The following is a 25,384-nucleotide window of genomic DNA, read 5'->3' as shown; positions in this document are numbered from 1 at the left end:
TGATTTATTGATCTTTATGAGCAGGAGGAGAGATGAGCTCTGGCTCAGAGGAGGACCAGAAAGGCCAGTGTGCAGTGGGGTTATTGCCTTGTTTCACACTGTGATTTACAGTGACAGTACAGGCTGCATTCTTCTGCTTGGTGTTATTTCTTCTCATCATTATAGTATTTCATGACTTAAAGACAAGTGCCCTCTGAGAATCTGTTCTGTTGTTCCTCTAACATTATTACAGGCTGAAGGTCTGATTATTGGAAGTGCTGAGACCTTGCAGCTCCTACTGAATGAATGGAAACTGAAGGTGCTCTGAAAATTAGCCTGAGATGTTTTGTCCTTTTAAAGCAGTTGAGCCCTGCCTCATAAATATAGGTCTCTGCTTTGACTAATTCCCCCTTGTCAGCACATCCTTTTAAGTAAATGCCGTTTATTTGATTAGAATGAAACCTATGCTCCAAAATTAACTCTCATCTTCGCTACGTAGCTGAGGATTTTATTAGATCTTAGTAAATCTAATGTTAAAATTAAGCCTCAAATGTACAATTAAGCTTTAGAGATTTGCTTTGTCATTGGAATATTGCATCTTGAGGAAGATCAAAAACCATATTTCTTGGAGGCTTCAGGTGATTGTAAGCACATCTGGTGTTCCTTTGGTGTTCATAGCAGCTACTAACATGGCAGAAGTTACAAAACGTCCTGGAAGGGTACTTTTGTGGCTAGAAGTACTAAGACCAAGAGCTTGAATCTCATACAAGGAGTAAGCCTACCTGTACCATTCACATTCTCTTCATTCTAATTTCTCTGGCCTCACTGAGAGAAAGAAAATACCATGTAATGATGCAGCTTCTAGAAAAAGGGTATTTTATCCCAACGCTGAATACTACTACCATTCTTCAAGAGGATGAAAAATATCTAAACTATGGCTGCTTGATCCTGAAGGAAGGGAAGATGCTGCTTTATGGGCACCTGAGTGACTATTGAAAAAGACCAGAAGAATACTGGATGGAGAACTGAGAGATAAAACTGAGAGATTTGAGAACAGGGTATATGATAAAGAACTGAGTCAACATGACTGTTCTTCTTAAAGAAGATAAATGTGCAGCCTACTGAGGTGGCCCTCCAAGCCATGGCAGGGTTTAAAAATCCTCTTCTGCCTTTGGCTAAAGCCCCTTTTGTTCCTGGGTTCTCAGAGAGGCCCAGAGTTCAGTGTTACTTCAGCTCTACCCTTAGTTTTTGAAAATACATTCTTCACTCAAGGAGATTCAGAGCAGTCTTATCAAACCAATCTCGGCCTTTCTAGAATCACCATGATACTATATTCTTTTATTTTGCCTTTCTTAAAGCCTGTATTTGATTTTTATAATGTTGTCTGTGTGTGGTGTTTTGTTTTTTTTCTTTGTCCCATCCCAAATAAGGGACAAGTGACATAAGATCCATTTGTTTCCAGTTATTTTCAAAGAACAAATTTAACTGGCTATATTTTCATCCATGTGTCTATCTAGATTTCTCTGTTTACCTCTGTGGTATGTCCATATACAATACAGTAGCTAATCAGCTGTGTCAGCAGAACTTCATATTTCAGTACTTTGATTTAATATTACTTCACCACAACAACCCCAGGCAATGCTACAGGCTTGGAACAGAGTGGCTTGAAGACTGTGTGAAAGAAATGGACCTGAGGGTGTTGGTTGACACAGCTAAATGTGAGCCAGCAGTGTGTCCGGGTTGCCAAGAAGGCCAGTAGCATCCTGGCTTGTATCAGAAATAATGTAGCCAGCAGGAGCAGGGAAGTGATCATCTCCCTGTACTCGACTCTGGTGAGTGAGTACCTTGAGTACTGTGTTGAGTTTTAGGCTCCTCAGTACACAAAGACATTGAGGTCCTGGAGTGTGTTCAGAGAAAGGCAGTGAAGCTGGTGGGAGATCTGGAGCACAAGTCTTATGAGAAGCAGCTGAGGGAACTGGGATTATTCAGTCTGGAAAAGGGGAAGCTCAGGGGAGACCTTATTGCTCTCTACAACAACATGAAAGGAGGTGCTGGCACAGTGGTAGTTGGCTTCTTTTCCCTGGTAACTAGTGATAGGACGAGAGGTAATGGCCTCAAGTTCAAGTTGGCTATTAGGAAACATTTTTTCTCTGGAAAGAAAGGCACTGGAATGGGCTGCCCAGGGAGGTTGTCACCATCCCTGAAGGCATTTAAGAAACATTTAGATGTTGTAGTAAGGGATATGGTTTAGTGGGGAAATACTGATGGTAGGTGGACTATTGGACCAGATGACGGAGGTCTTTTCCAATGCTGGAGATGTTTAGTGTTTGGTTCTCAGCTGTCAATACAGTACACACTGTTAGCAGTCGAAAGATTCTTTCATTGAGGATACCTATGTTTCTGCCTGTGTCTTTCTCTGTCCCGAGAACAACAAAAACTTAGCACTGGGTAGGCACCCACTGAGAGAATATTCAGGCAAAGTGGTCATTGCTTCCTCTTGCTCTTGCTGGTGGTCTCATGCAGAGAAGCACTGTGTTTCATTCACTTTAAGACTAAGGCTAGATTTTCAGGATTCGGTTTTGACAATCTTTGTTATTAGAACTAGGATTCCTGTGAATTATGGTTTGTGACTGGTTGTACTATATGCATGTTTGGGGAGATGTTGTTGTTGTTGTTTGTTTGTTTTTTACTTGTGCCTTTAAATGTTTTATTCCACTACTCCTTGTTTTTCTATTTTTAGCCAGTGAGACGTGCAACGATTTCCATCCCATGTTCTTCACACATGACAGATCGTTTGAGGAGTTCTTCTGTATCTGCATTCAGCTCCTTAACAAGACATGGAAGGAAATGAGGGCAACTTCAGAGGACTTCAATAAGGCAAGAAAAGGGGTTGGGAGGGAATCACTGGGCAGAATGGTGAAACAAGGCTGTGCTTCCCTAGAGGTACAGAGATTAACTGCTCCCACTTCTGCTGAATACTGGGGGGTGTCTTCTGTTCAGATTCTCTGCACATTGGAGGGGCAGCATTTAGAAAGCAGCAGTTGGCATGAAAGGAATAAGAGAAGTTCATAGACCTTTCTCAATCATCTTTAACTGCGGACTGAAAATAAAAACCTGGCTTGAGGCGAAATTCTGCCTTTTTATGTTAGTAATATTATGCTGAAGTGCTGCAGCCTCTAATGTTGTAAATAATGCAGAGATTGCTGCAGTGATAATTCTGTGCATCCCTTTCATTTCGTACAAGCACTAAAGTGGTAAAATATTCAAGAGGGGTCACAATCCTGACAAAGTGCTGTACAGTCTGGCCAGCTGAAACAAAACAGAACAAATAACTATTGTTATTGCACCCTTTTCATTGTAAGAGAAATCTGAAAGTTTCAACCAATCTTCTGACTGACAGCAAAGCTGTTGAGAACAAGGCTGTGTGTCCTTATGGGCCCTAGGCAACCTGGTTTAACTATGTAACATAAGAAGAGGCTGAACAGTATCTTTGGCATTTTGCAAGTAGGACAAAATTGTGTTTATGTGACCTGCTGGCATTTTTATTGTTTTGGGGATCCTTCAACTGAATCTTGAGCCTCTGCCTGAGACCAGATGTTGATTGTAGACATATTGCTTGAGTATGAAAAGTGAGACTGCTGCATTGCATCATCATCTCCCAAAGAAGCGCTCTGTTATCACCAGATGTGAATGTTATGTGTATACTAGTAAGGATGATCGTTCCTAACTTCTTAATGAAATGGTCTAAGCATCCATTTTCCACTGCAGAGGGCAGGTGAATACTTAGGACACAACATGAAATAACCTTTGTTGATTTCTTCTTGGTAAGATACTTCTAGTTAGTAGCAATACCTGAACTCTGGCAAAAAAACGAAGGGAAGTCCAAAATGCAGACAGGATAACCTAGAGGCTTGCTCTTGTCTGGAATTTCTGACACACTTCTCTTTCCAAGTGGTACAGAACTGCAGAGAGAGTAATAGCAAGATAATCTACTGAAGAATGTAGAAAATGAAAAGTAAGGACTTAAAAGTAATAACTTTTTTTTAATAGACTTCTTCATAATATGTGGTTGTTTTAAACAAGTGTATTAATAAATGCCTATTGCTTATAGGCCTTCTTTCTCAGGAGGATTTGTGTATATAACTTTCTACAACTTTAGTTGGAATATTATTAGTAATCCTAGGGAATTCAAGTAAAGGTGGGCCTATTTCTGGGAACAACCAAGATTATCCTAAGAGAAAATACAGAAATTTGCTTGGTAGAGTTAGACTTTGGAACTTTGGAAGATCAGGTAGTTTCTTTTCAGATCTGATAAGTGAGTTAGTTGTGTTTTTATGTTACTGAAAATCTAGTGATTTTACCCAGCACTTCTTCCAGAATGTACAGGCTGGCAGTAGATTCTGCTGCCTGTGTCATGGAAGACATAGGCAGCCTTTAACTCCACGGAATAAATGCGTGTACTCTTGCAGCCCACAAGGCCAACAGTATCCTGCACTGTATCAAAAGAGAGGTGGCCAGCATGGTGAGGAAGGTGATTCTTCCTCATGAGTTCCCATCTGGAGTAGTGCATCCAGGTCTGGTGCCTCCAGCTCAGGAAAGATGTGGAGCTTTTATATAGGGTCAACAGGAGGGCCATGATCAGAGGGCTGAAGCACCTCTCCTATAAAGACAGGTTGAAGGAGCTTGGCTTGTTTATCTTGGAGAAGAGAAGACTCTGGGGAGACCTCATTATGGCCTTCTAGTATTTAAATTGAGATTATAAAAAGGAGTGAAATCAACTTTTTACATGGGTAGATCATGAAAGGAAAAAGGGAGAATGGTTATAAACTAAAGGAGGAGGAATTTAGATTAGATGTCCGGGAAGTTTTTCACTGAGTGAGTGGTGAGGTGCTGGCACAGGCTGCCCAAAGGATGTGTGGATGCCCTGTCCCTGGAGGTGTTCAAGGCCAGGCTAGATGGGGCACTGAGCAAGCTGATCTAGTGCTTAATCTTGCAACTGGCAACCCTGGTCACTGCAGGGGGGTTGGAACTAGATGATCTTTGAGGTCCCTTCCAACCCAAGTCATTCTGTGATTCTTTGAAACATGGGAGTTGTGGTGGTGCTTGAAAGACCCATCCAGGATCTCTGCTCACTCACCAGAGAGTGGTGGAATGCCTCAATGTCCAGACGAGATCAGTTAAAAAACTAAAAGGTTTTTTAACCCTTTTCATTAAAGGGAGAGAATGCTATAAAGTCCTTTGGTTTTCATTTCTAGCAGTTCAGTTATGGTCTGCTTATCTAAATCTTTTCTCTTAGTCACAAGATTTTTCTGCTCTTAGCCACTTCAGATGATGTGTAGTAGTGGTGTGCATTACTCAGCTGATAACTGTCTTAAAGGGATCTGTGAGTAAGGTAAACTGTGTTGTCATGTGGGCTTGTGAAGCACTTCTGGATTTGTGGAGGATGAGATGTTATGTAGTGGTACCCAAAGTTTACTCATCTGGTTGGTACCTGACAGCTGCCAGTGCTGATGACTTTACCAAACCAAACCAAGCAACGTTGTTTTTAATCATTACTTGGCAAGCAGCTTTGGTGATCTTGACATGTTAATATTCTTTCTTCATCCTTTTTACGTGCTGAGTACCTGTTCTTTATGCAGTGTGTTTTGCAAACTTGGCTATCAAAGGCTGTTTAAACCCAGGGAGCATTTGTCCTACCCTTTTGGGAGTAAATGGGAGTAAAGCAGAAACCTTACAGGATGCCGTAACTTAGCTGATGGTGAAGAATTCTCTTTTCTCCTATCTTTATATTACTATTATTCAGATTCAGTAACTTGATTGTCTTGGTAATGTGTGAAACATCACTTGGCTAAAGTCTGCTATCTACCTGAGTGATGGGATCATTTCTTTTCTTCCTTCTTCCCTTCCTATTCCAAAATACACAAGACAAAATTGGAAGCTCTTGGTATATCGTGTGGTAACTCTTTATTGAGACCTAGAAATTCCATTAAAAAGCTCATCTGCTTGCTTTAATCTTTAATCATAATTGAAGTGAAGGAGCTTTAAGAGTTGAATTTTAAACTTTTGATTAGTCTCAATAGATTGCATTGGTGAGGTGGTAGGAGGTTTGTGTGCAAATAGGAAGATTTATTTCCTCACATCCTTCATTGAAGAGTTAGAGGTGCTTCAAAGAAGTGAAGCGATCTAATACATCCCCACAGGTCAGAATCGTAGAATTGTTTGAGTTGGAAGGGACTGTTAAGGGTCAGCTATTCCAACTGCTCTGCAATGAACAAGGGCATCTGTATCTCAGACAGATTGCTCGGAACCCAGTCCAGTCTGACTTTGAATGTCTTCAGGGATGGGGTATCCACCACATTTGTGGCTCATGTCCACTTTGACATCCACCAGAACACCAACATCTTTTTTAGCAGAAAGGTGCTCTATCCTTTTATCCCCCAGCTTGTATTGAATGTGGAGTTTGTCACAACCCAGGTGCAGGATCTTTCACTTGTGTTTGTTGAATGTCATGAGATTCACCTGGGCCTACTGTTTGAGCCTGTCTAGATCTCTCTGGATGGCATCCTGTCCCTCCCAACTACACCACACAGCTCCTCCATATAACGTCCACCCATCAAATCCATATCTTTCCAATTTGAGTGAAGGATGTTATGAGGCACTGTGTCAAAAACCTTACTGAAGTCCGGATAGATGGTATCAGTGTTTCTTCCCTTGTCCATTCATGAAGTTACGCCATCATAGAAGACCACTAGATTGTTCAGGCATAACCTACCCTTGGTGAAGCTATGCTGGCTTCCATGTGCCTTAGCATACATTCCAGGAGTATCTGTTCCATGATGTTCCTTGACTCAGAGGCCAAAGGATTGATAATTCCTTGGGTCATCCTTTTTGCCTTCATAAAAGTGGGTGTGATGTTGCCTTTTTTCCAGTCACCACGGACTTTACCTGACTGCCTTTTCAAATATCATTTTGAGTGGCTTGGCAACTACATCAGTCAATTCCCTCAGGACTCTAGAATGCATCTCGCTGCGACCTATAGACTTACAGATCAGGTCATGAACCTGATCTTTGCTTGTAGGTTCCAAAGCTTATACAAAGATTAAGACTTTCTTTTGGCAATAATATCACATATTATACTTCCATGTTTCCACAGTCCATCTTGTAGAGATTCCTTATAAGTTTGTTGATTAAAAAAAGAAACTTAGTAAATAAATAAAATGGCACTTTATCCAGTTGGAAGAATGTGATGGTGTTTTAGTGAGATATTTATGATCTCATGCTTTGTCTCTCTGATTCTCATTCATTAAAACAGGCACTTTTTGTCAGGTATAACCCCTTGCATTAGCAAAACTCCTTGAATCTCTATAGTGATAGTATGATACTGTCAGACTAAAACCTTTTTTAAAGTCTTTCACTAGACTAGTGGATGTCTGAATAGAATAATTCACTCAGACAGCTAAACATATATTTTGCTTTTGTAATATTTTAATACATGTATAATTCATGTCTGGTGAGTTTTCTAAAGAAATTAAGATACAGTGGGATAGACAGACATGCAAGTGGCAACAATTCCATTTGAAACCTTTTTGTTTTTCTTTGAGCCTGCAGATGATCAAAAGACACTTAACAAGCTCTATCCTCCACAGTCATTTGTGATCAGACAGCATAGTTTATGATTTTGAAAATATAAAGCTCGGAGACAAGATTATATAATTCTACATGTTTTATTGCAGTAGAAGAAAACACTGTGTATAGCTTTTGGAGACAGTGCTGACTGTAAGAAAGCTGAACTGATTTATCTTATACTCCAGCATCTAGAATCCCTCATCACCAGCCTGCCAATTTAAATTGGTGTCCATCAGTCAATTTTTCCTCCAGTAGGGGCCAGCTGTATTCTACTTGGCCTGCTCAGGGTATCCAGGCTTTGCTGTCACACAGGCTATGATGTACTTAAGTTGGCCAATTGTATTTTTAACATGATAGTCCGGTCCCAGACTATAAAATTCCCCCTATGGAGCCAAACTGAAGTATACTCCCAAAGGAAAATTGTATTGATCTCCACTAGTTATAGTTAGCTGAATGCCCCTATGTTGTCCTAATGAGAGTTTACTTAGAGGGAGATATCCTGTGTTACTGATCTTGTAAAATACACTCACTTGTTGTGAGACAAGGAGACTGCAGATAGGAGATGCAGGGATATGATTATCCTCTCACCTCTGTTCTCCAAAGATTTGTCTGCTGCTTTTTATGAATTTGAATTTTACGTACTAACAGGAAGAAAGGTATCTTGTCTTGTTAGACCTTCAGAACAATATGAGATCTGCTAATTCTCTGCTTAGTGCCATCTTAAAAGCAAAACAAACGACAACAACAAAAAACAAGGAAAGGAAGGGTAAAAATTACTGATTCCAGCCCCAGTATGTAAGAAAAAATGAAATTATTTGGTTCACTATCCAAGGTTTTGAATCAGTTTTGTAGAGAGTAAACATAATGATAGCTATTTTTATTAGTCTATAGGGTAGTTTTGGGTTTTTAGATGGCACAAAAATCACTAGTCATAACAAGACAGATGATCTTTTCAACAGAACTTAAGCTGAGCTAACTGAAAAACTGTGGTGTACACTGCTTGAAATCAAAATCTAATGCACTCACTGAAACTATAGGCTTAGGGAATGCAAAAGCAGAGGAAGGTCAGCTAATGGTGCTACTGACGCATTTTCCTCATTACTGAGAATTCAATTTATTTTGCCCTTTGGACATATGTTTGAGATCACTGAAGTGTAAAATACCAATTTTAAAATGTTCTATGAAAATGTATTTTGTATTGGTGTAACACCTCCAAAAATCTCTGTTTTCAGCATCTTGGCCCTAGTCCCATACCAGCAGACCTGCATATCCTGAAGTAGTTGTGCTTATGATGTAGAATCACAGAATCATAGAATCGTTTAAGATGGAACAGACCTTTAAATGTCATTTAATCCAACTCCCCTGCAATGAACAGGGGTACCTACAGCTAGATCGGGTTGCTCAGAGCCCCATCCAGCCTGACCTTGAATGTCTCCAGGGACAGAGGCATCCATTACCTCTCCAGGCAACCTGTTCCAGGGTTTCTACACTTATTGTAAAAAAAAATAATAATAATTCCTTATATCCAGTGTAAGCCTTCCTTCTTATAGTTTGAAAGCAGCAATGACATGTTCTCACAGCAGCGGCTGGCTGTGTATCTGGCCATGTCAGTGACAAGCCAAACCTTGGTGCTGAGTCTGTGCAGAAGAAGGGCCTACTCTGCAAGGGGATGATATATGGCTCTGATGGGTATAAAAAGGAAAGCACTGTGTTGTGCAGTAATCGGTATAGCAGATATTGTTCACAGTGGCAGCAGATGCAAACAATAAATGCCCTACGTGAGTCCTGTAATTAAATACCAAAGCAGACAGTGAGGCACTTGATAACCACAGAAGATGTTTATTGCTCATGCTCAGACCCTGTGAACATTTTTCCTTGCTCTATGACAAGATAACAGAAAAGGTAACCAAGCATAACATAAAAATGAGAAATACTATTTCTTTCTTGCATGATGGTTCAGAAATGCTGCACCACAGGTTTCTCATCTTCTTAGTGTACTGAAGGCAGCTGTAGAATGAATCACTGGGTTCAGAGTGTGACCAAATCTTCACAAGCAGGATTTTAAGGAGGGACACTGTGTAAGTAGTGCTTTGTGTGGAAATAAGTGTGGTGGACTCACGTCACCACAAAGGAGTACAAGCTGGCCATGGGGAAGCAGACATCTGAGGGGTGTGCTTGGAAAAGTTCGGGACAGCAACACAAGGTGATGGTGGTAGAGGAGCTGTCACCTGCTTGCTGGGTGTCCTACGAACAGGGACACTACAGGGGCAGAATGTACATGGATTCTGTTCAAAATGCCCCCCTCACTGCCATCTTGTCCCAATTTTATGTGCTAGGCTGTATCGTGGCAGCTCCGTGGGCTCTGTCTTGCAGCAGGCCCGTAGGGGAAGCAGTTTTCCTCCTGTACTTGGGTGATCCCCTCCAGCAGCAGTAGCACCTCACAATTTTCGCCTTGATAACACCACTTTACATGAGGCAAAGGTATGCAGAGACCAAGTGTCTTGACAGTGAAAGAGCAGCAGGACCAAGAGCAGCAACAGGGATTCTGTCTGGCTGCTCTGGCCTCCTCCATCAAGCACACTGCAGAACCATCCTCGCACAGTGCTTGAGTCTGTCTGGCTGTCTGTTCCCAGCCATGCAAAGGGATGTGGGGAGGACAGTGCCAAAGGGAAGAACTATTTTCTTAAAGAGGTGAGAAAAATTAGTTAAAACAAACCAATTTGCAAGTCAAATCCTTTGGTCTTTCTGTGAACCTGTCTGCCATTTGATTTCCTTTTAATTATTAAGGAGGGGAGAAGGTGGTAAATAGCTCTTCCACAGATGTTCCCCAAAGCATGTGGTGTTTTCTTATCAATGTCTCACTGATCAGAAGCAGATGCATTTATCTTCATTTAAAAGTGCTTTTGGAAGAATTCTCTTTGTGTTCTACTTGTGGGAAAGACTAGGCCACTGGAATGATTACACCTCTCTGTTAGCTTTATTGCACCTTCCCTTGGCAGTGTTTTGTTTATATCAGACAGGAATACTGCAAATAAATTATTCTCACATAGAGCAAATTCAGAATTCCCCTGGCTTAGGGAGATTAGCGCAAATTAAATTCCACATTTTCACACCTGAAGCCATTAGCATTTTAGTAACTTTTATTGGAAGCAAATCACTGCTATAAATATATTATGTCATTAATCGTGTAATGTATGAATTTATAAAAAATTTTCAGAGCACTTAACAGTTTGAAAGTCTGCTGCGTATCTTGTACAGAAAATGTGACTTTTTAATTGAAAAAAAATCACCCTTTGAGTACCAAGGAAATCCCCTAGCAAGGGTAGGGGAGGACAGGGTGGTTGTCAGATCTTCTATTCCTAATCACTTGCTTAAGAAGGGTCTGATTAAAGCAGTGCAGTTGAATACAGCGTAGGAAGAGCCTTTTTAAGATCTTTTCCTAGCATTTGGTCAGTGTTTCTTTTGTGCTTTTTGTGGCCTGGATACTGCAAGTTTATTTCTTCATCAGCTGCTCATTTGGGAACAGCACTGTTTTGACTTCTCCATCTCTGTGCATTTATCCACACCTATCAGATCTCCAAATGTGTCCCACAGTGTTTGTCAAAGCAAGTTTATTACTCCTGTGCTGCTTCTGGCTGCAGGATCTGAGGAGTTTAAGACTCCGATGCAGCTTTCTAGTTACTGAAGGCTCGATCTGTAAAAATCAGCTATAACTTTAAACATTCATATCCCAAAGGTTTGGACTATCAAACTCATAGGAACTGAACAGATATGCTGCATTTTTAGATGTAGTTAGTTGCCTCTTTCTGAGAATTTTTCAATGTTCACTGGCATTGTCAAGAATGCAAATATATTTTTAAAACATTAGAGGTAATTTGTGAAATACAAATTCTTATACTGGATAATGAAGCGGAAGGGAGAGATGTGCTTGCCCTTTCTCTGCATTTCGTAGGGTTTCTAGTTTAAAGATTTTTTTTTATTTAAAAATAGTTTCTTCATTACTTCCTGTCTTTGCCAGAAGACTTTGGAAGTCTTTAGTAGTAGGGGGGTCACATCTTGTTGTTATTGTAGCTGAACTAGCTTTCTCCAGTGATCACACATGCAGTGAGGAGGTCACAGGCTTAAAAGGAAAAGCATTTTAAGACTGAAATTCTGCCCATTTGTGCTCCAGTATGGGTACATTAAAAAAAAAGAGATGGATTCTTCAGCAAAGAAGAATGTCTCAGCAAAGCATCTCTTATTATTTGGAAAAGTTTTTTTATTGTTTTGTTGTTGTTGATTTCTTTAAAAAAAGAAAGAAAGAAAAGAAAAAAAGACTATTTTAATGAAATCCATTCCTTGGTCAAAAAATTTGTTTGACTTATCCATTCTCCAGTGATGAAAATAATTTGTGGTTTCAGCAATGAAAACTCTTATTTCTGAAAACTTCGCCTTCATTGGCGGAGTGGATTTTATCCCACTGCTTTCTAATGAAGTCTGTGTGTTACTGTAGAACACACGCAGATCTGCTTAACACCCTGTAGATGGCAATTTTTAAAACTGTTGGTACTTCAGATTTTCAAAGTGTTCTTCATTTTCATCTCTGTGGGTGCTGATCAAGCCAATAAACATTTTAGCCTTCAAAAAGATGATTGAGTGGTAAGCCTGATAACCAGAGGAGAAATGCTGGGTCCAAGTTATCGGTGCTAACCCCTTCTTTGTGCTCTGCAAGAACATTTTCCAGTAGGAAAGAATTTTTCTCATGTATGCAGGGTTTATTAGTCACTAAGAGGAATGATAGAACTTAACTGGAACTGTCATGAAAGCAGCATATTTTGTGATATTGCTCTTGTCATTCTTGACTTAAAGTGTGGGTAATAATCAGATCTTAGGAAACACTCTTTTCTCTGTTTTTCTTTCTTCTTTCTAGGATATGTTTTTGTAGTACAGTTAAATCAGAAGTGCACGGCATATGGCTTTTTGCTGCATGAATTGCTGCTGATGTGAATGTCAGTGGGCATATAATACCAGATTTTCATTTTGTGAATCACGATGCATGGAATTTAGCCCAAGAGCTCCCTAGACTATAGACCTTATTATAGGCAAATAAAAGAGAGAATGAAGGGGGGGAGGTGGTGTCTCAGAGATTTTGTTTCAGTTGAAATGAGGTTATCGTGATGAACGATGTGGCTGACAATGAGATTTTTATAGCTTCTGTTAGAGTAGCAGAAGAGCTCGTGTTATTGCTGGTTCACTTTAAGTAATTGTAAGCTGAACGGCGTGGTGGTTGAAAAAAGCAGGCAAAATCTTTCTTACATGTCTCGTAAGCAAAGCCAGGGCTTTTTGTCGATTTTGCCTCATCTGTCCTTATACAAATGTCCTTTGTTCTTTGGAATGTACGTCTCACGTATTGTCTTGGCGGAATACGTCAGTCACTACTAAAAAGGCATCTGCCAATCAGTCTGCTGCACGTCTCTATTTTTAGCAGATGAGGTAACTGGCCAGCATCTGACAAAACGCTCCTGTTACCCGTTGTACCAGCGTGAGCTGAGAGCGGGTGGCTCCGTTGCAGCAGAGGCATGCGAGAGGGAGGGCTGCGGGCAGAGGCCGTGAGTGAGAGGAGATGAGTGAGGGTGGGCCCTACCCACCCTACGCCTGTCCTATGCCCTACCCACCCTACCCCTGTCCTATGCCCTGCCCCCTGCCCTTCTCCCTTACCAGCCCTGTCCGCACTCACACACAAGGCCGATGGAAGAACCCGATTCTGGGCTTTTCTTGGGTTACCTGGGGTGCTGGCAGCAGTGAATAGACAACTGAGTTCATCTTGTGTGGATTGCACAAAGCCCAGCATGGGTGGGAGTGTTTATCTGCACGGATAAGCCACCCCAACACATGAGCAACTTCGTAGAGCAAACACATTATCAGTAGAGAGGCCTAGAAAAGCTTTCTGGAAGTATTAGGTTTTGCCCCATAGAGTTTTGGAGCTTGAGATTCTTAGGAATGGGAGGGAAGCTAAGAGTGAACTTGGGTCCTGACACTCATCCATCAAGAGCAAAATAGGGAAGAGTGACAGGTGACCCTTTCAAGGCAATATGACCTGTCTTTCTTTGCCCTTGCACGCTGTCAGTCTGAACAGCCACTTGGGAAATGCTGTGCATTAACTGGTGACTTAACGAGAATTTATTGATAGACACCCTCCCATTTCCTCACTGTTACCATTACGTGTTGGTTGTGGGAAGCAGATAAACAAGGCCTCCAGAAATGCAAATGATTGTTGAGGAATATCAAATTAGAAGCTGAGTAAAGTCAAGGAAAGAGATTTGACGTATACGTATATTAACCCAAACACCAGAGGCACAGGTGAAGAAACAGATACCAAACTCTGTCAGAATTGTTGAAAAAGACACTAGTGCAGACGATAGAAGGTCTTGCTATGTCAGTTGAAGATATTAATGCCTTGACCATGAAACTAAAATGCTTGAGAACCATCCTTGCGTCAAGAATGTCAAGTCTGCATCTGGAAGAATGGAAGCATCAGGGGAAATAGCTTCCACATATGCTTTGAATTTTATGCTAATTTTTTCTCTCTGGAGATGTGTCCTCAGATTTCAAGCATCAGTTTTCTGTCTCAGAAAAACTGGCTGATCTTTATTGTGTTGGTGGTATAAGAACCTCAGCAGCAAGAGCTTAAGAATTGTGATTGAATCTATTTTTCTTGAGTAGTAAAGGCTGCCTGGACCTTTTTGTCTTTCTTACCCAAGAATCCAAAGGAAACTGCAGATCCCATCGTATCATATATTGTCAGCCTCTTCAAAGGCAACTGATCATCCTTTCATATTGAAAATAACATTTCAAAAGTCACCAAGTAGGAAAACAGAACATCCCTGTTTTTGCAAAATCAAATGTGTAAGATGAAGGAAGTAATCTCATAGCTGTCAAGATCTTCGTATTCCTTCCAAGTAGTCTTTTCTATGTAAGCTAGGGATTTAGAAGTTACTAAATAGCTGTTTACTTCCTGGTGAGATATATATATCTATATATATATATATTTATATATTAGAATTTATAATTCTAAATTTGTCTGATTGTCATGTAACTGATACTTACTTTGCATTTTAAGGCCTGCATGTCTTTTTGTTTTTGTTAAAAGCACATTTATAAACTAGGATTAGATTTTTTTTTTTTACTTTTTTTTGGGGGGGAGAAGCGTGTAGAAATCTTACTAGACTTCTCTCTTAGTCAAGCTTTCTTCAGCCTCTCCCTGTTTAGTATTCTGGCCTCCAACAGGATTTTATTCCCACAGACCTTCCTTCTGCCTGTTCCTTTTCCTTGAGAGCAGTGGCATGGCTCATAAAGCCCTCCCACCCTCCTTGACATAAGGAGGGTGTTAATGACTTTTCTCACTTCTGTAGATGAGGTACCTGCTGACTACTTCGCACTGTCACAATTCCTGTCAAGAGAACAGAAAAGACTTTTGGAGGTTGTAGAATATTGGAAGTCTGTTTGTGAAGCTGAGATAGTGTTTACTGGCAGCTATTTTCAGCAGTGGTAGAAATCTGAAGGATAGTGTTGAAATCTTAAAGTCAAAATTGCACGCAAAAAACTATTTCTAATTCCTGTAGATGTAGCTATCTGAACAAACAAGTCTTCACTCGCAAGTAACTGCATAAACACAACATTTTAATAGCAGTGATAGAGATATTCCTTTATCCAGCATAAGTTCATGCACAGTGGACTGTAAGGTTTAGTTTTCTTTGATATACAATCTGTGAATCTAGGAAATAAACCTCAGGTAGAAAATGTTGTATGTGTGCAGCCTGCAAATGGCTTCAGACATGTACATGGCCTAAATGGCACTTCAGAGTGTCCAATCTTAAAGGTACCACCTAAAGGAAAATCTTTAAACTAGTGACCCTACTTAGGAAGGAAAGAAGGACAACGTCTCCATAAACTTATTTAGTTTTGCATGAGTTGGGTGTTTTTTTATTGGCTTCTTGCTTTTAAGCTCCAGAGAACAGAATGTTTCATAGCTGCTCAATTTGCTTCAGTTATTATCATTTGAAAGAACTTGATGATTCTGATTTCCTTCTCTTACACTTCTTAATTTTAGTAGTAGAGTAACACTTCAGTATCTAGTATTGATTTTTACCATGACTAGGGCTTTGATATTAATTTCTGCACCACAGCAGGCTGAGGATATGTGACTGCCAATGCAAACTGGGGGCCCAGACTAATTTCATGTTTTGTTAATATAATTGTAGGTCTTTGCTAGTAGGATGGTCCCTGTTTTGATGAGTATTGCGTGCTTGTGTGCTGTGGACTATCTGCATGCTGAATTGCATTAGCTAATGCATAGCTAGCAGCTCAAAGGAAGTGACTATTCCCCTCCCCCCCTTCCATTTGGCACTTTTGAGGCCAGTTTGGAGAAACTGTGTCAAGTTTTGTGCCCAATAAAGGGGAGAGATTGACCAAATTGAGCTAGTCCAGTAAAAGGCCACCAAGGTGATCAAGGAGAATGAAGTCTGCTGTTCAAGGGAACTGGGAAGGAGTGACATTTGTTCACCCTGGACCTGTCTGAACAGTGGAGGTTGGATCCAGTTGCTGTCTTCTTCCACTACCTGAACAAGAAGCTGTTGAGAAGACATATGCCCTTCTCAAAAGTATACAGTGAAGGGAAAAAACACAGTGGTCACAAAATTACCAAGAAAGTAAAATTTACCAAGAAGGTAACTGTGGTTGGACATAAGGAAAAAATATTTCCAACTACTGATAGTGGTGCAGCACTAGAAGAGGTTGCACAGAGGCTGTGGCACCTTCATTCTTGGAGAAACTCAAAACTCACTTAGGCAAGGCCTTGAGCAACTTGGCTTAAGCTTGACCTTAAACTTAGGTGAGTACGTTTTAGAAAATATTTACTACTGCCTACTACTGCAGCTCAGCTGACATGGTAACTTGTCTAATACAGTAGCCCATTGATGAATTGGAGGCCTAATGCTTAGAGCAGCCAACATGCGTGGCACTGCAGAATGTTTGACTACTAATGGTTCGAGGTGGGGTTTTTTTAATTGTTTTATGAGAAGGATTTAACTAATGTTCCATTACTTACAGGATGTAACACCATGTGCTAGCTGCTGCTTTTGCATCCTGTGAAGCTACAGTTATTGCTTTTGAGCAAAGGTTTCTGAACAAAGGGGAGTGCCATCTAAATAGACAGAACATACAAACTATTAAAAAGGAAAGGTGATATAAATAGTTCTTTAATCAGATAACTAGAATAAACAAATTCTAAAAAATGAAGATATGTCATTCATGCTTTTTTTCAGTGCAGTCTCTCATGTGCTGCTTTAGTAAGCAGTAAAAACCAAAGGCAAGGGCAAGAGAGCTGGAGCTGTCAGAAAATGAAATTTTGGTTAAAATGTCTCTTTATGTGATGAAGAAGACAAAAGTTATAACTGACATATTTCATCCAACTGTCAACAGACAAATCAACCAACATCTATCAGTTTGTACGTACATGGCCACAGCACATGCAATGCTTGCTGTGATTAGAAAGTTGAACTGGAACAAACTGTGCTCACATCAAGCCCAGTACTACATCTGCCTTTGGGTCAGCTTCTGCAGCTGCCACAGCAGCCACAGCTAGCACTGCTCAGGTGTGGAAAGCAAGCAGCCCCTACTGCAAGATGTAGCTTCAGTAGACAGGTTGTCTATGGTGACCATTTCAAAAAAGAGTGATATTGGAAGCTTTGCATATTACAGAGCAAAGCTATTCTGATTGAACTGGTAATTTAAAAAAATAAAGATGCTGCAGAGAGACCAAGATAACCAGCAAATCACTTCTTTTTATTTTTCCAAATAGTACAAAGTGTTATTAAAAGAGAAATAAATTAAGAGCTGTTAAAAATATATTCAGGAATCAAAGGAAGAAAAGCAGGCAGAAAAAATGTGCAAGCACCATTAAGCTGTGGAAATTTTCCTTGGACACGTTGCAGTACCTTTTCAAAGCAGCATATGGGGTTTATTCTGGTGTCTCTAATTTTAACATGAATGAGAATCACGTGGAATACTCCTGGCATACTGCTTTGAAAATATATCCCTGCATGATTAAGGAAGGCTGAAGTCTTTAAGCCTCTTTCTCTCTCTCTCTCCTCTCTCTCCCCCCCTTTCTCTCTGTCTCCTTTTTTTTTTTTTTTAAACCAATTCTGAAATGCATCACAGGAAAACATTAATGGAATGAAAATGGTACAACACTGAATAAAGTGGTAATGTAACAGGTAGAAACACTACTGGCTTGTCACTGTAAATGTCTGTGTTTCAGAGGCTGTGGACTGGGGGGAGAGGCCAGAACTTGCAGTTTATGTCAATTTTTGCAACTGCCTCTGCATTGCTTGACTTTATGAATTTCATTTGGAAGATGAAGTAATGATTCCACCTAGCACTTGCAAAGAGCAGGGAATACATACATCTGTTTTACACCCATAAAGACAAAATACTTTTGTGAGGACATCAGGAAGCGTCCAGGGGTGTCTGTTCTGTCTTCTTTCTGTCATTTGCTACATCAGAGCAAGTTAAAGAAAGACCGAGTTTCATCTGTCAGTTATCTGATGAACCTAGCTGAGGGCAGAGTCCCTACCAGATGCCCACCTTTTCCTTCTCATGTTGCCTCTGCTACAGCAGTTGTTGTAGTGAATGGGGTCACTGCTCCATCAGATCCACGGCACAGATCTGTGCAGAAATTTTGGTCCAAAAATTGCTTTAAAAGAAATTTTTTCCAATTGATGAGCACAATTTTGATACACAATCACACATATTGCATTGGATGAGATAAAAAGCTAGGACTGTTCAGAAGTCCCAAGGCAAGGCTGTGGGACTCCATTAAAAAATCATAGAATCATAGAATGGCCTGGGTTGAAAAGGACCACAGTGACCATCCAGTTTCAACCCCCTGCTATGTGCAGGGTCGCCAACCAGCAGACCAGGCTGCCCAGAGCCACATCCAGCCTGGCCTTGAATGCCTGCAGGGATGGGGCATCCACAGCCTCCTTGGGCAACCAGTTCCAGTGCCTCACCACCTTCTGGGTGAAAAACTTCCTCCTAATATCTAACCTAAATCTCCTCTGTCTCAGTTTAAAACCATTCCCCCTTGTTCTATCACCATCCATGATGATATCCTTGTAAGCAGCCATTCTCCCCCCTGTTTATACGCTCTTTTCAAATATTGGAAAGCCACAATGAGGTCTCCCCGGAGCCTTCTCTTCTCCAAGCTAAACAATCCCAGTTCCCTCAGCCTTTCCTCACAGGAGAGCTGCTCCAGCCCTCTGACCATCTCAGTGCCCTCCTCTGGACCCGCTCCAAGAGCTCCACGTCCTTCCTGTGCTGGGGGCTCCAGGCCTGGACGCAGTACTCCAGATGGGGCCTCACAAGAGCCGAGTATAGGGGGACGATCACCTCCCTCTCCCTGCTGGCCACCCCTTTTTTCATGCAGCCCAGCACACAGTTGGCCTTCCGGGCTGCAAGCGCACACTGCTGGCTCATGTCCAGCTTCTCGTCCACCAGGACCCCCAAGTCCTTCTCCACAGGGCTGCTCTCAAGGTGTTCTTCTCCCAGTTTGTATGAATACCTGGGATAATAATAATAATAATAATAAAATAATCATGATAATCTGAATAATAATAATCCCAAGGAACTTAACTTTTCACTGCAGTTGGGAAGCCTTTTTTGACTTACAGAAAATTACATTGGAAGATGTCTACATCATTCTCTACAGCTACCTGCAAGGAGGTTATGGTGAGGTGGGGATTGGCCTCTTCTCTCAAGTAATAGCGATAGGACGAGAGGTAATGGCCTTAAAAGGTGCACCGGGGAAGATTGGGTACTAGAAATAATTTCTTCTCAGAAAGAGTTGTTAGTCATTGGAACAGGTTGCCCAGGAAGGTGGTGGTGTCACCTGGAGGTGTTTAAAGGTAAATATAGTACTTAGGGACATGGTTTAGTGAATAGTGTTGGCAGGAGGTGAACGGTTGGACGAGATGTTTTTAGAGATCTTTTCTGACCTTGATGATTCTATGATTCTTTGATTCTGTGTGAAGATACTAGCCATATTTTGTGCATAAGTGGATATATCTTGTTTTCTGATAGCATGAAAAGGTCATAGTAAAACAGACAGATTCAGCAGTATTGATTTTGGCTTTTTCCTCCGTAGTTGTAAGGGGTGGGATTGATACAAATGAGGTCATTTAACAAAACCTGATCTTAGAGCATCTCAGAGGCATTTTTTAGCATTGTCTTTTATTAATGTGTGTATGCATTAAAGGCTGAAAAAATTAGCAGCAACAAAACACCCACAAAGCAGTGAGTAAAACTTTCCTAGGAAATTAATGACATGATATTCCCATAAGTACTCTTTGAATTTTTGATGTCTGCATCTGCAGTCAAGAATGACAAAGAACAAAAGCCTGAATGATCGTAAGGAGCTGCCTGCTCCTTTGCTAATTGAACCATTGACATAGCAAGCATTTTTATTCTAATGGATGAGGACCATCATGCTGGCAAATGAGCACAGGGTGAGTGGCAGACAGGACCTACAAGTCAGAGAAGTCCTGGTGGTTTGGTGAGCAGAAGTTCAATCAAAATAGTGAGAACAAGGTGGGATTTGTCTGAGAGATGGTAAGCACTGCTCTGCTGTGTTATTGATGGGATTCTTTAGCGTGTGGACGATTGAGACTGAAGGAATATGCACTCACAGGATCGATTAGGAAGGGACTCATTAGTGGAAAGGAAGTTCCAAGCAGTAGTCCTGACAAAACCCAGAGCCAGAACATGGACAGTGCTGGGCCTGGTGTATGGGCTGAATGTGAAGCAAGGTTGCTGGAAGGAGGTTCAGAGAGTCCTTTCTGACAGCCGGTCCTTCCTACCCATCTTAAGGGAAAACAGTCCTAACAGCTACTTGAAATGTTTTGAAAAGGGTAAGGCAGGAAACGTCCATAAAAAACATACTGTAGCTATGAGCACAGAGTAGAGTCTGGATAGTCATCTGATGTCCTTCCAAAGTTGCAGAGAAGGGGAAAAGTTAGTTTTCATTTCCTAAACCTTTTTTTTTTTTTTTTTTTTTCCCTTCCAACTGAGAATGTGAGGTTTATTTTTGTAATGTCAGTTTTGTGTGGGCTGGTGCTTTAAGTCTTGAGTATCTCCTCTGATTGCAATTTCTTTTTGCTTCATTTATCTCTTTTCCTTTTCACAAAGCCTTAACCAGTAGAATGGTACATCGGGACATTGGCCTTACCTGTCATTCATATCTGTTGAATTTCAAAACAGGGTGTTAATTTGCTTTATTATCATGCTTTGTTTCTCCTGTCATTCTAACATGGTTGCCACTTTCCAGACTTAAACATGAGATGCACTAGGCAGCATCTGAGTGTTTATGTGAGATTTATTTAAGTAAGAGTATTCATTTAAGCAAGCCTATTTATAAAGCCAGGCTATTTATACTCCCTATGATTGTGAATGGGCGTGTGTGGGCCCCCTGCTGCTGTGCAAAGCCACGTGTTTAGGTTATGTATATTGGGCTGCACGCTTCCATGCACATGGGGACAGACTGAAGAAGTGGCAGCTAGTGCCTTTGAGAAGGGGTGGTTGCAAAGCCTGCCTTGCCCTAGGGAGCTTCTAGGAACAGAGAGCTATTAGAGCTGGGCACAGAAGGGTCTGTAGTTCATTTTACATGCTCCAAGTTGCCCTATGATGCCCTAGCTAAAGCTAGTGCACACTTGGTATATTGCTCGTATTAGAGAATACTTGCAAAAGGTAACAACATAGTACACAGCCCTACCAGTTCATTCAGCTTATGTGAGCACAAATTTCCTTTGGTACCTGTGAGAGGTGGAAGGAGGCAGAGCTCATTCTTTACAAAGAAGTGTGTTGGGTACTTGCTGGACCTGTAGACTAGCCTTATGTTTTCTCTTCTACTCATTAACTCTGGTCTTGGCAATTCCCTTCTGCACTCCCAAGCCTGACACTTATCCTTCCCTATGAGTCTGTGATGTAAGAGTAGTGTGAAATTAATGTCTTAAATGATGGATAGGACCTCATCGACAGCTTGTAAAATACTGGTTGACAGGTCCTTATACAGCAGCTGGGGAGGTAAGTCAGGGCACAAAAAACACTGTAATTGAACTGCTTGCAGCATAGTCTCTTGAAACATTATCAACCAGCACTGTCATTCTTAAATGCTCATGATCACACTAATACAATTCCTCGCAAGGGAGCTGTATGTCCCAGTGTCATTCTTAAATAACACAGCACAGAAGCTTTTGAAATAAAAACACATATGTAGAAGTTCTCCAGATTGAAAATCCTAGTTTCTTTTTCCAGAGTGCCTCGAAAAAGGTATACAAGTTGTTTAGAAAACCAGAGATGTTTGCTAATGTCATCTCCTGCACCATCCTTAAAGTCCTGTTAGATAAAACCGAGCACCTCTGCTTCAGGTCTCACCCTGCCAAACTCTTCCCCATGAGCAAAAGGGAGCCTGAGTGTTATGTGTACAGATTTAATGTTCTGCAGCAGATGTGCTGACACATGGGCTGCTACAGTCAGCGGGGTAAATAATCTCCCATTTAAGTAGTTCCTAAGTACCTATTCATTATTAACATATTAAAAAAATTCATACATCACTATTGAAATGGTGAACAGTGGCAGCATCAGAGTAAGTTTAGGCAACTGCATCAGATAAATTCTTCCTTTTTTTTTTTGGCCCTTCTTTATGTTCTTTGGTTTTGTTAAAAGCCAAAATGTAAAATAAATCATTCTGTTGCAGCGTCATATGATCAAGTAGATATTTAATGTGCACCTTCCAGAAGAACATAATGCCCAAATGAATACGAAGGAGGGGAGCTTGCTTGTATGTAGGAGAGGCGAGACCAAATCTGTACATGGCATACTCCATTTCAGCAATGGCAGTAGCATGACATTCATTCCTCAGTTCCTATCCTGCAGAGAGTAGGCATTAAGGGAAGTCTCAGACAGTTTGGATTGCAGATAAATCCAGCTTGTGTCTCTTGTCTGTCAGCCTGAGCACAGCACATGCTGAAGAAATTGCTAAAGGTAGAAGAAGATAGTGGGATAACGATGCAGCAGTGTGAAATGGTTCTGCTATAGCCATGTGTGTTCTGAAACAAGTGAGTGAATGAAAGAATTAGATGAAGATGATATGACTGAAAGTTCTCTCTGCAATGTGGCAAAGGATTTTTGATGCAAATAAATAAGCGTTTGAACAAAACGGGGATGAAAGGAGTAGAGTAATACTAATCTCAATGTGACAGATTCAGCTGAAAATGCTCCCGTAGGGTGAATATCTCAGAACTTACACAGCGAGGTAATTATAGTGGCCCTTGCAGTTCTGTCCTGAGTGCTGTGTAAGGAATCTTGAAGTTGATGATGTGTATATGAAACCTTTTCCTGTCTTCTGTCTAGATTTATTATAATTGATTTGAAGTTCTTCAGTGCCCTCGCACGCTATATGACTGCTATGTATGCTTGAAATGACAAGACTTAAAGGTTGCAGATGGCTGCAGGGGCTTGTGTATTTTAAGGTTGTTTTATATGATAGCTATACAAAAACAAACTAACTATAATTGTATATGACGCTGCCTCCAAACCTAAACATCACATGAGGCTGTTTTTCAGCTCGAGCTTTGCAGTTTCCAATTTTGACATTGGAAATAATTTTGATTAAATCCATTCACTCTGATCCTAATCTTTCTTTTTCTTTTGTTGATACAAAGTTTTTTTATACCTGTCTGTTTTTGCTCTTTTTCCTTTCCATTTGTTGTTTTTGATTGGGGTTCTTTTTTTTTGACGTGAGGATATTCTGGTTCTTTGTTAAACGTGATGTTTTAAATCTTGGAGTTAACGTTGAATGGGGAAATGGAGCATACCATTGTGCTGTCTAGATTAGATCTTCTTTCAGCACCCAAACTGCATGTAATCATTTAGCAATAGGAAAACTGAGGAATATTCATATCAGCTCCTGTAGCCAATTTTGGTATAGTTTGTAGGCTGTCTTTGGCTTAGCTGAAGAACTTCAGTTGTCAGAGAAGATGAAGAATTGCAGATTCAATACCTCTGGAGGTTCATTGTCTGGACTGTTACTGACTATGTCGAAGGCTGTGATCTCTTTTAAGATCCAACTTAATTTTTATAACGTAAGTAGGGATTTTCTTTACCATTCTTCCCTGCATCCCAAAGGTAGAGTGATGTTATTTAGAGTGAGTTCAGAGGTCTGAGAACAGTGCAAAATCCAAACATTATTCCACTGCTGCAGAAGTCTCTGTTTTAGCACACTTGTCACTCCATCTAACGCACAGGCTGTGTGTAACCATCTTTTAATATGGATAACCATCCTTAGAATGATGGCAGCTCACCTGGTGATGCAGGAAAAGATTTGAATGCTCCCTGTGTTCAAAGTATAGGAGGAAGTAGTGAATACTGAACATGCACATGGGTGCTGGGGTGGTGGAAATCAAACCTGTCCATGCTTTGCAGAAGATTCTTTGTTTTTGTAATTCATACAGACTTTTCTGGGTGACATGGTGGCAGATCACCTCTGAAGGTCGTGTCTAATCTGATTTGCAAAGCTGCATTCCTGACAGATTTTTCAGCAGCTTACATGTCACCGAGTTCTCCTAGTCAGATAAGCTCTGTGGTTTGTAGTAAAGCTGTCTTCAAAGGCAGAAAGGATAGATATCACTTTATGTCCTGGCTTAGTGTTTTCATTGTTTCTTTGTGTATACACATTGCTGTGCAAAAGCTTATTTCGGTTGCATTAACATTAAAAAACAAGCAAACAAAAAAAAAATTCCACAACCTGGCTATTTAAAATTAAGTGTTGGGGGTCCTGATAAAGGAGGCATGGGGTTTTCTGATACTGGATTTTGAGTGAAACCAAGATAAATGTGAAACACAGTCTTGAAAGTTTCTGAAATACTTCTTTGGAGTACCTACAGCCTGAGTGCTAACTGCTGCTTGAGAATGTGGATGTGGAAGGGTGCAATTCAGCTGCTTCTGCAAATGGAGTTTTGAAGAAAACTTACTGAGAATTGACTGGTAATTTATGATCTTGAATGAGGAGCTACAGAGAGCAAACCAGCATGTCTGAGATTTAGTCTTAGTAGATTAACCACCTTCTCCATCTAGGTATCCAGGCTAAAAATAGTAAAACTCATGATCTGGAAGGATGAGTAAGCATTATATCACCACTGATTGTTCCTCTGCTCCCACACACAAACAGGTCTTTGTCCATCACAGCATCCTGCTGACAGTGGCTGTTGGATTGGCAAACAGCGTCTTTGGTGTGAAACCTTCCTGGAAATCTTTGATTCTTTCAACAGAACCAGACTTAGAAGATTTTTCACAATTCTTGTTTATTATGTCTCTTTGAAATTGCCTGGATTTTTCCAGCCTTGAATTTTTGATCTCCCTTAAAAGCTTCCTTATGTATTTGTGTCCAGTCCTACTTCAGAATACTGCAAAGTTCTTAATCTGTTTATTCTATATCACAACCTTGAAAGGAAAGGAAATGTAATTTACAGCAGGAATTTCTAAGAAAGTGAGTGGCAAAGGGTGAGGTTTTCTGAAGTTAAGTCTAATTGCTTGCTTTCAGAACAGCCATCTCTGTCACTTGTTTTCCTTTCCTATGGCAGGAAAAGGCCTTAAAATGTGTCTTCTGAATTCTTCACTGGTTGCCCTAATCTAGAATGCAACCTTCTTTCTGCCAGTGGCTAAAATGCAGATGAAGAGTTTCGGAATT

The 25,384-nt window shown here is 40.7% G+C and overlaps 1 protein-coding gene across 12 annotated transcripts in view; it reads left to right on the top strand.

Annotated features, from left to right (window-relative positions):
* ELMO1 (engulfment and cell motility 1) overlaps positions 1 to 25,384 on the top strand; it is a 295,982-nt gene that overhangs the window by 189,417 nt on the left and 81,181 nt on the right. For all 12 annotated transcript variants that reach the window (XM_090142301.1, XM_090142300.1, XM_031590444.2 and 9 more), the window contains one exon: positions 2,720 to 2,856. In XM_090142301.1, coding sequence (XP_089998427.1) covers positions 2,720 to 2,856 — 137 coding nt within the window. The remainder of the gene's footprint in view (positions 1 to 2,719; positions 2,857 to 25,384) is intronic.

Source organism: Phasianus colchicus, chromosome 6 (genome assembly GCF_987193195.1).
Source record: "Phasianus colchicus chromosome 6, bPhaCol1.hap1.1, whole genome shotgun sequence".
NCBI classification, from domain to species: domain Eukaryota; kingdom Metazoa; phylum Chordata; class Aves; order Galliformes; family Phasianidae; genus Phasianus; species Phasianus colchicus.
Note: the sequence above shows the minus strand (reverse complement) of the source record. Positions and strands in the feature narration are given on the sequence as shown.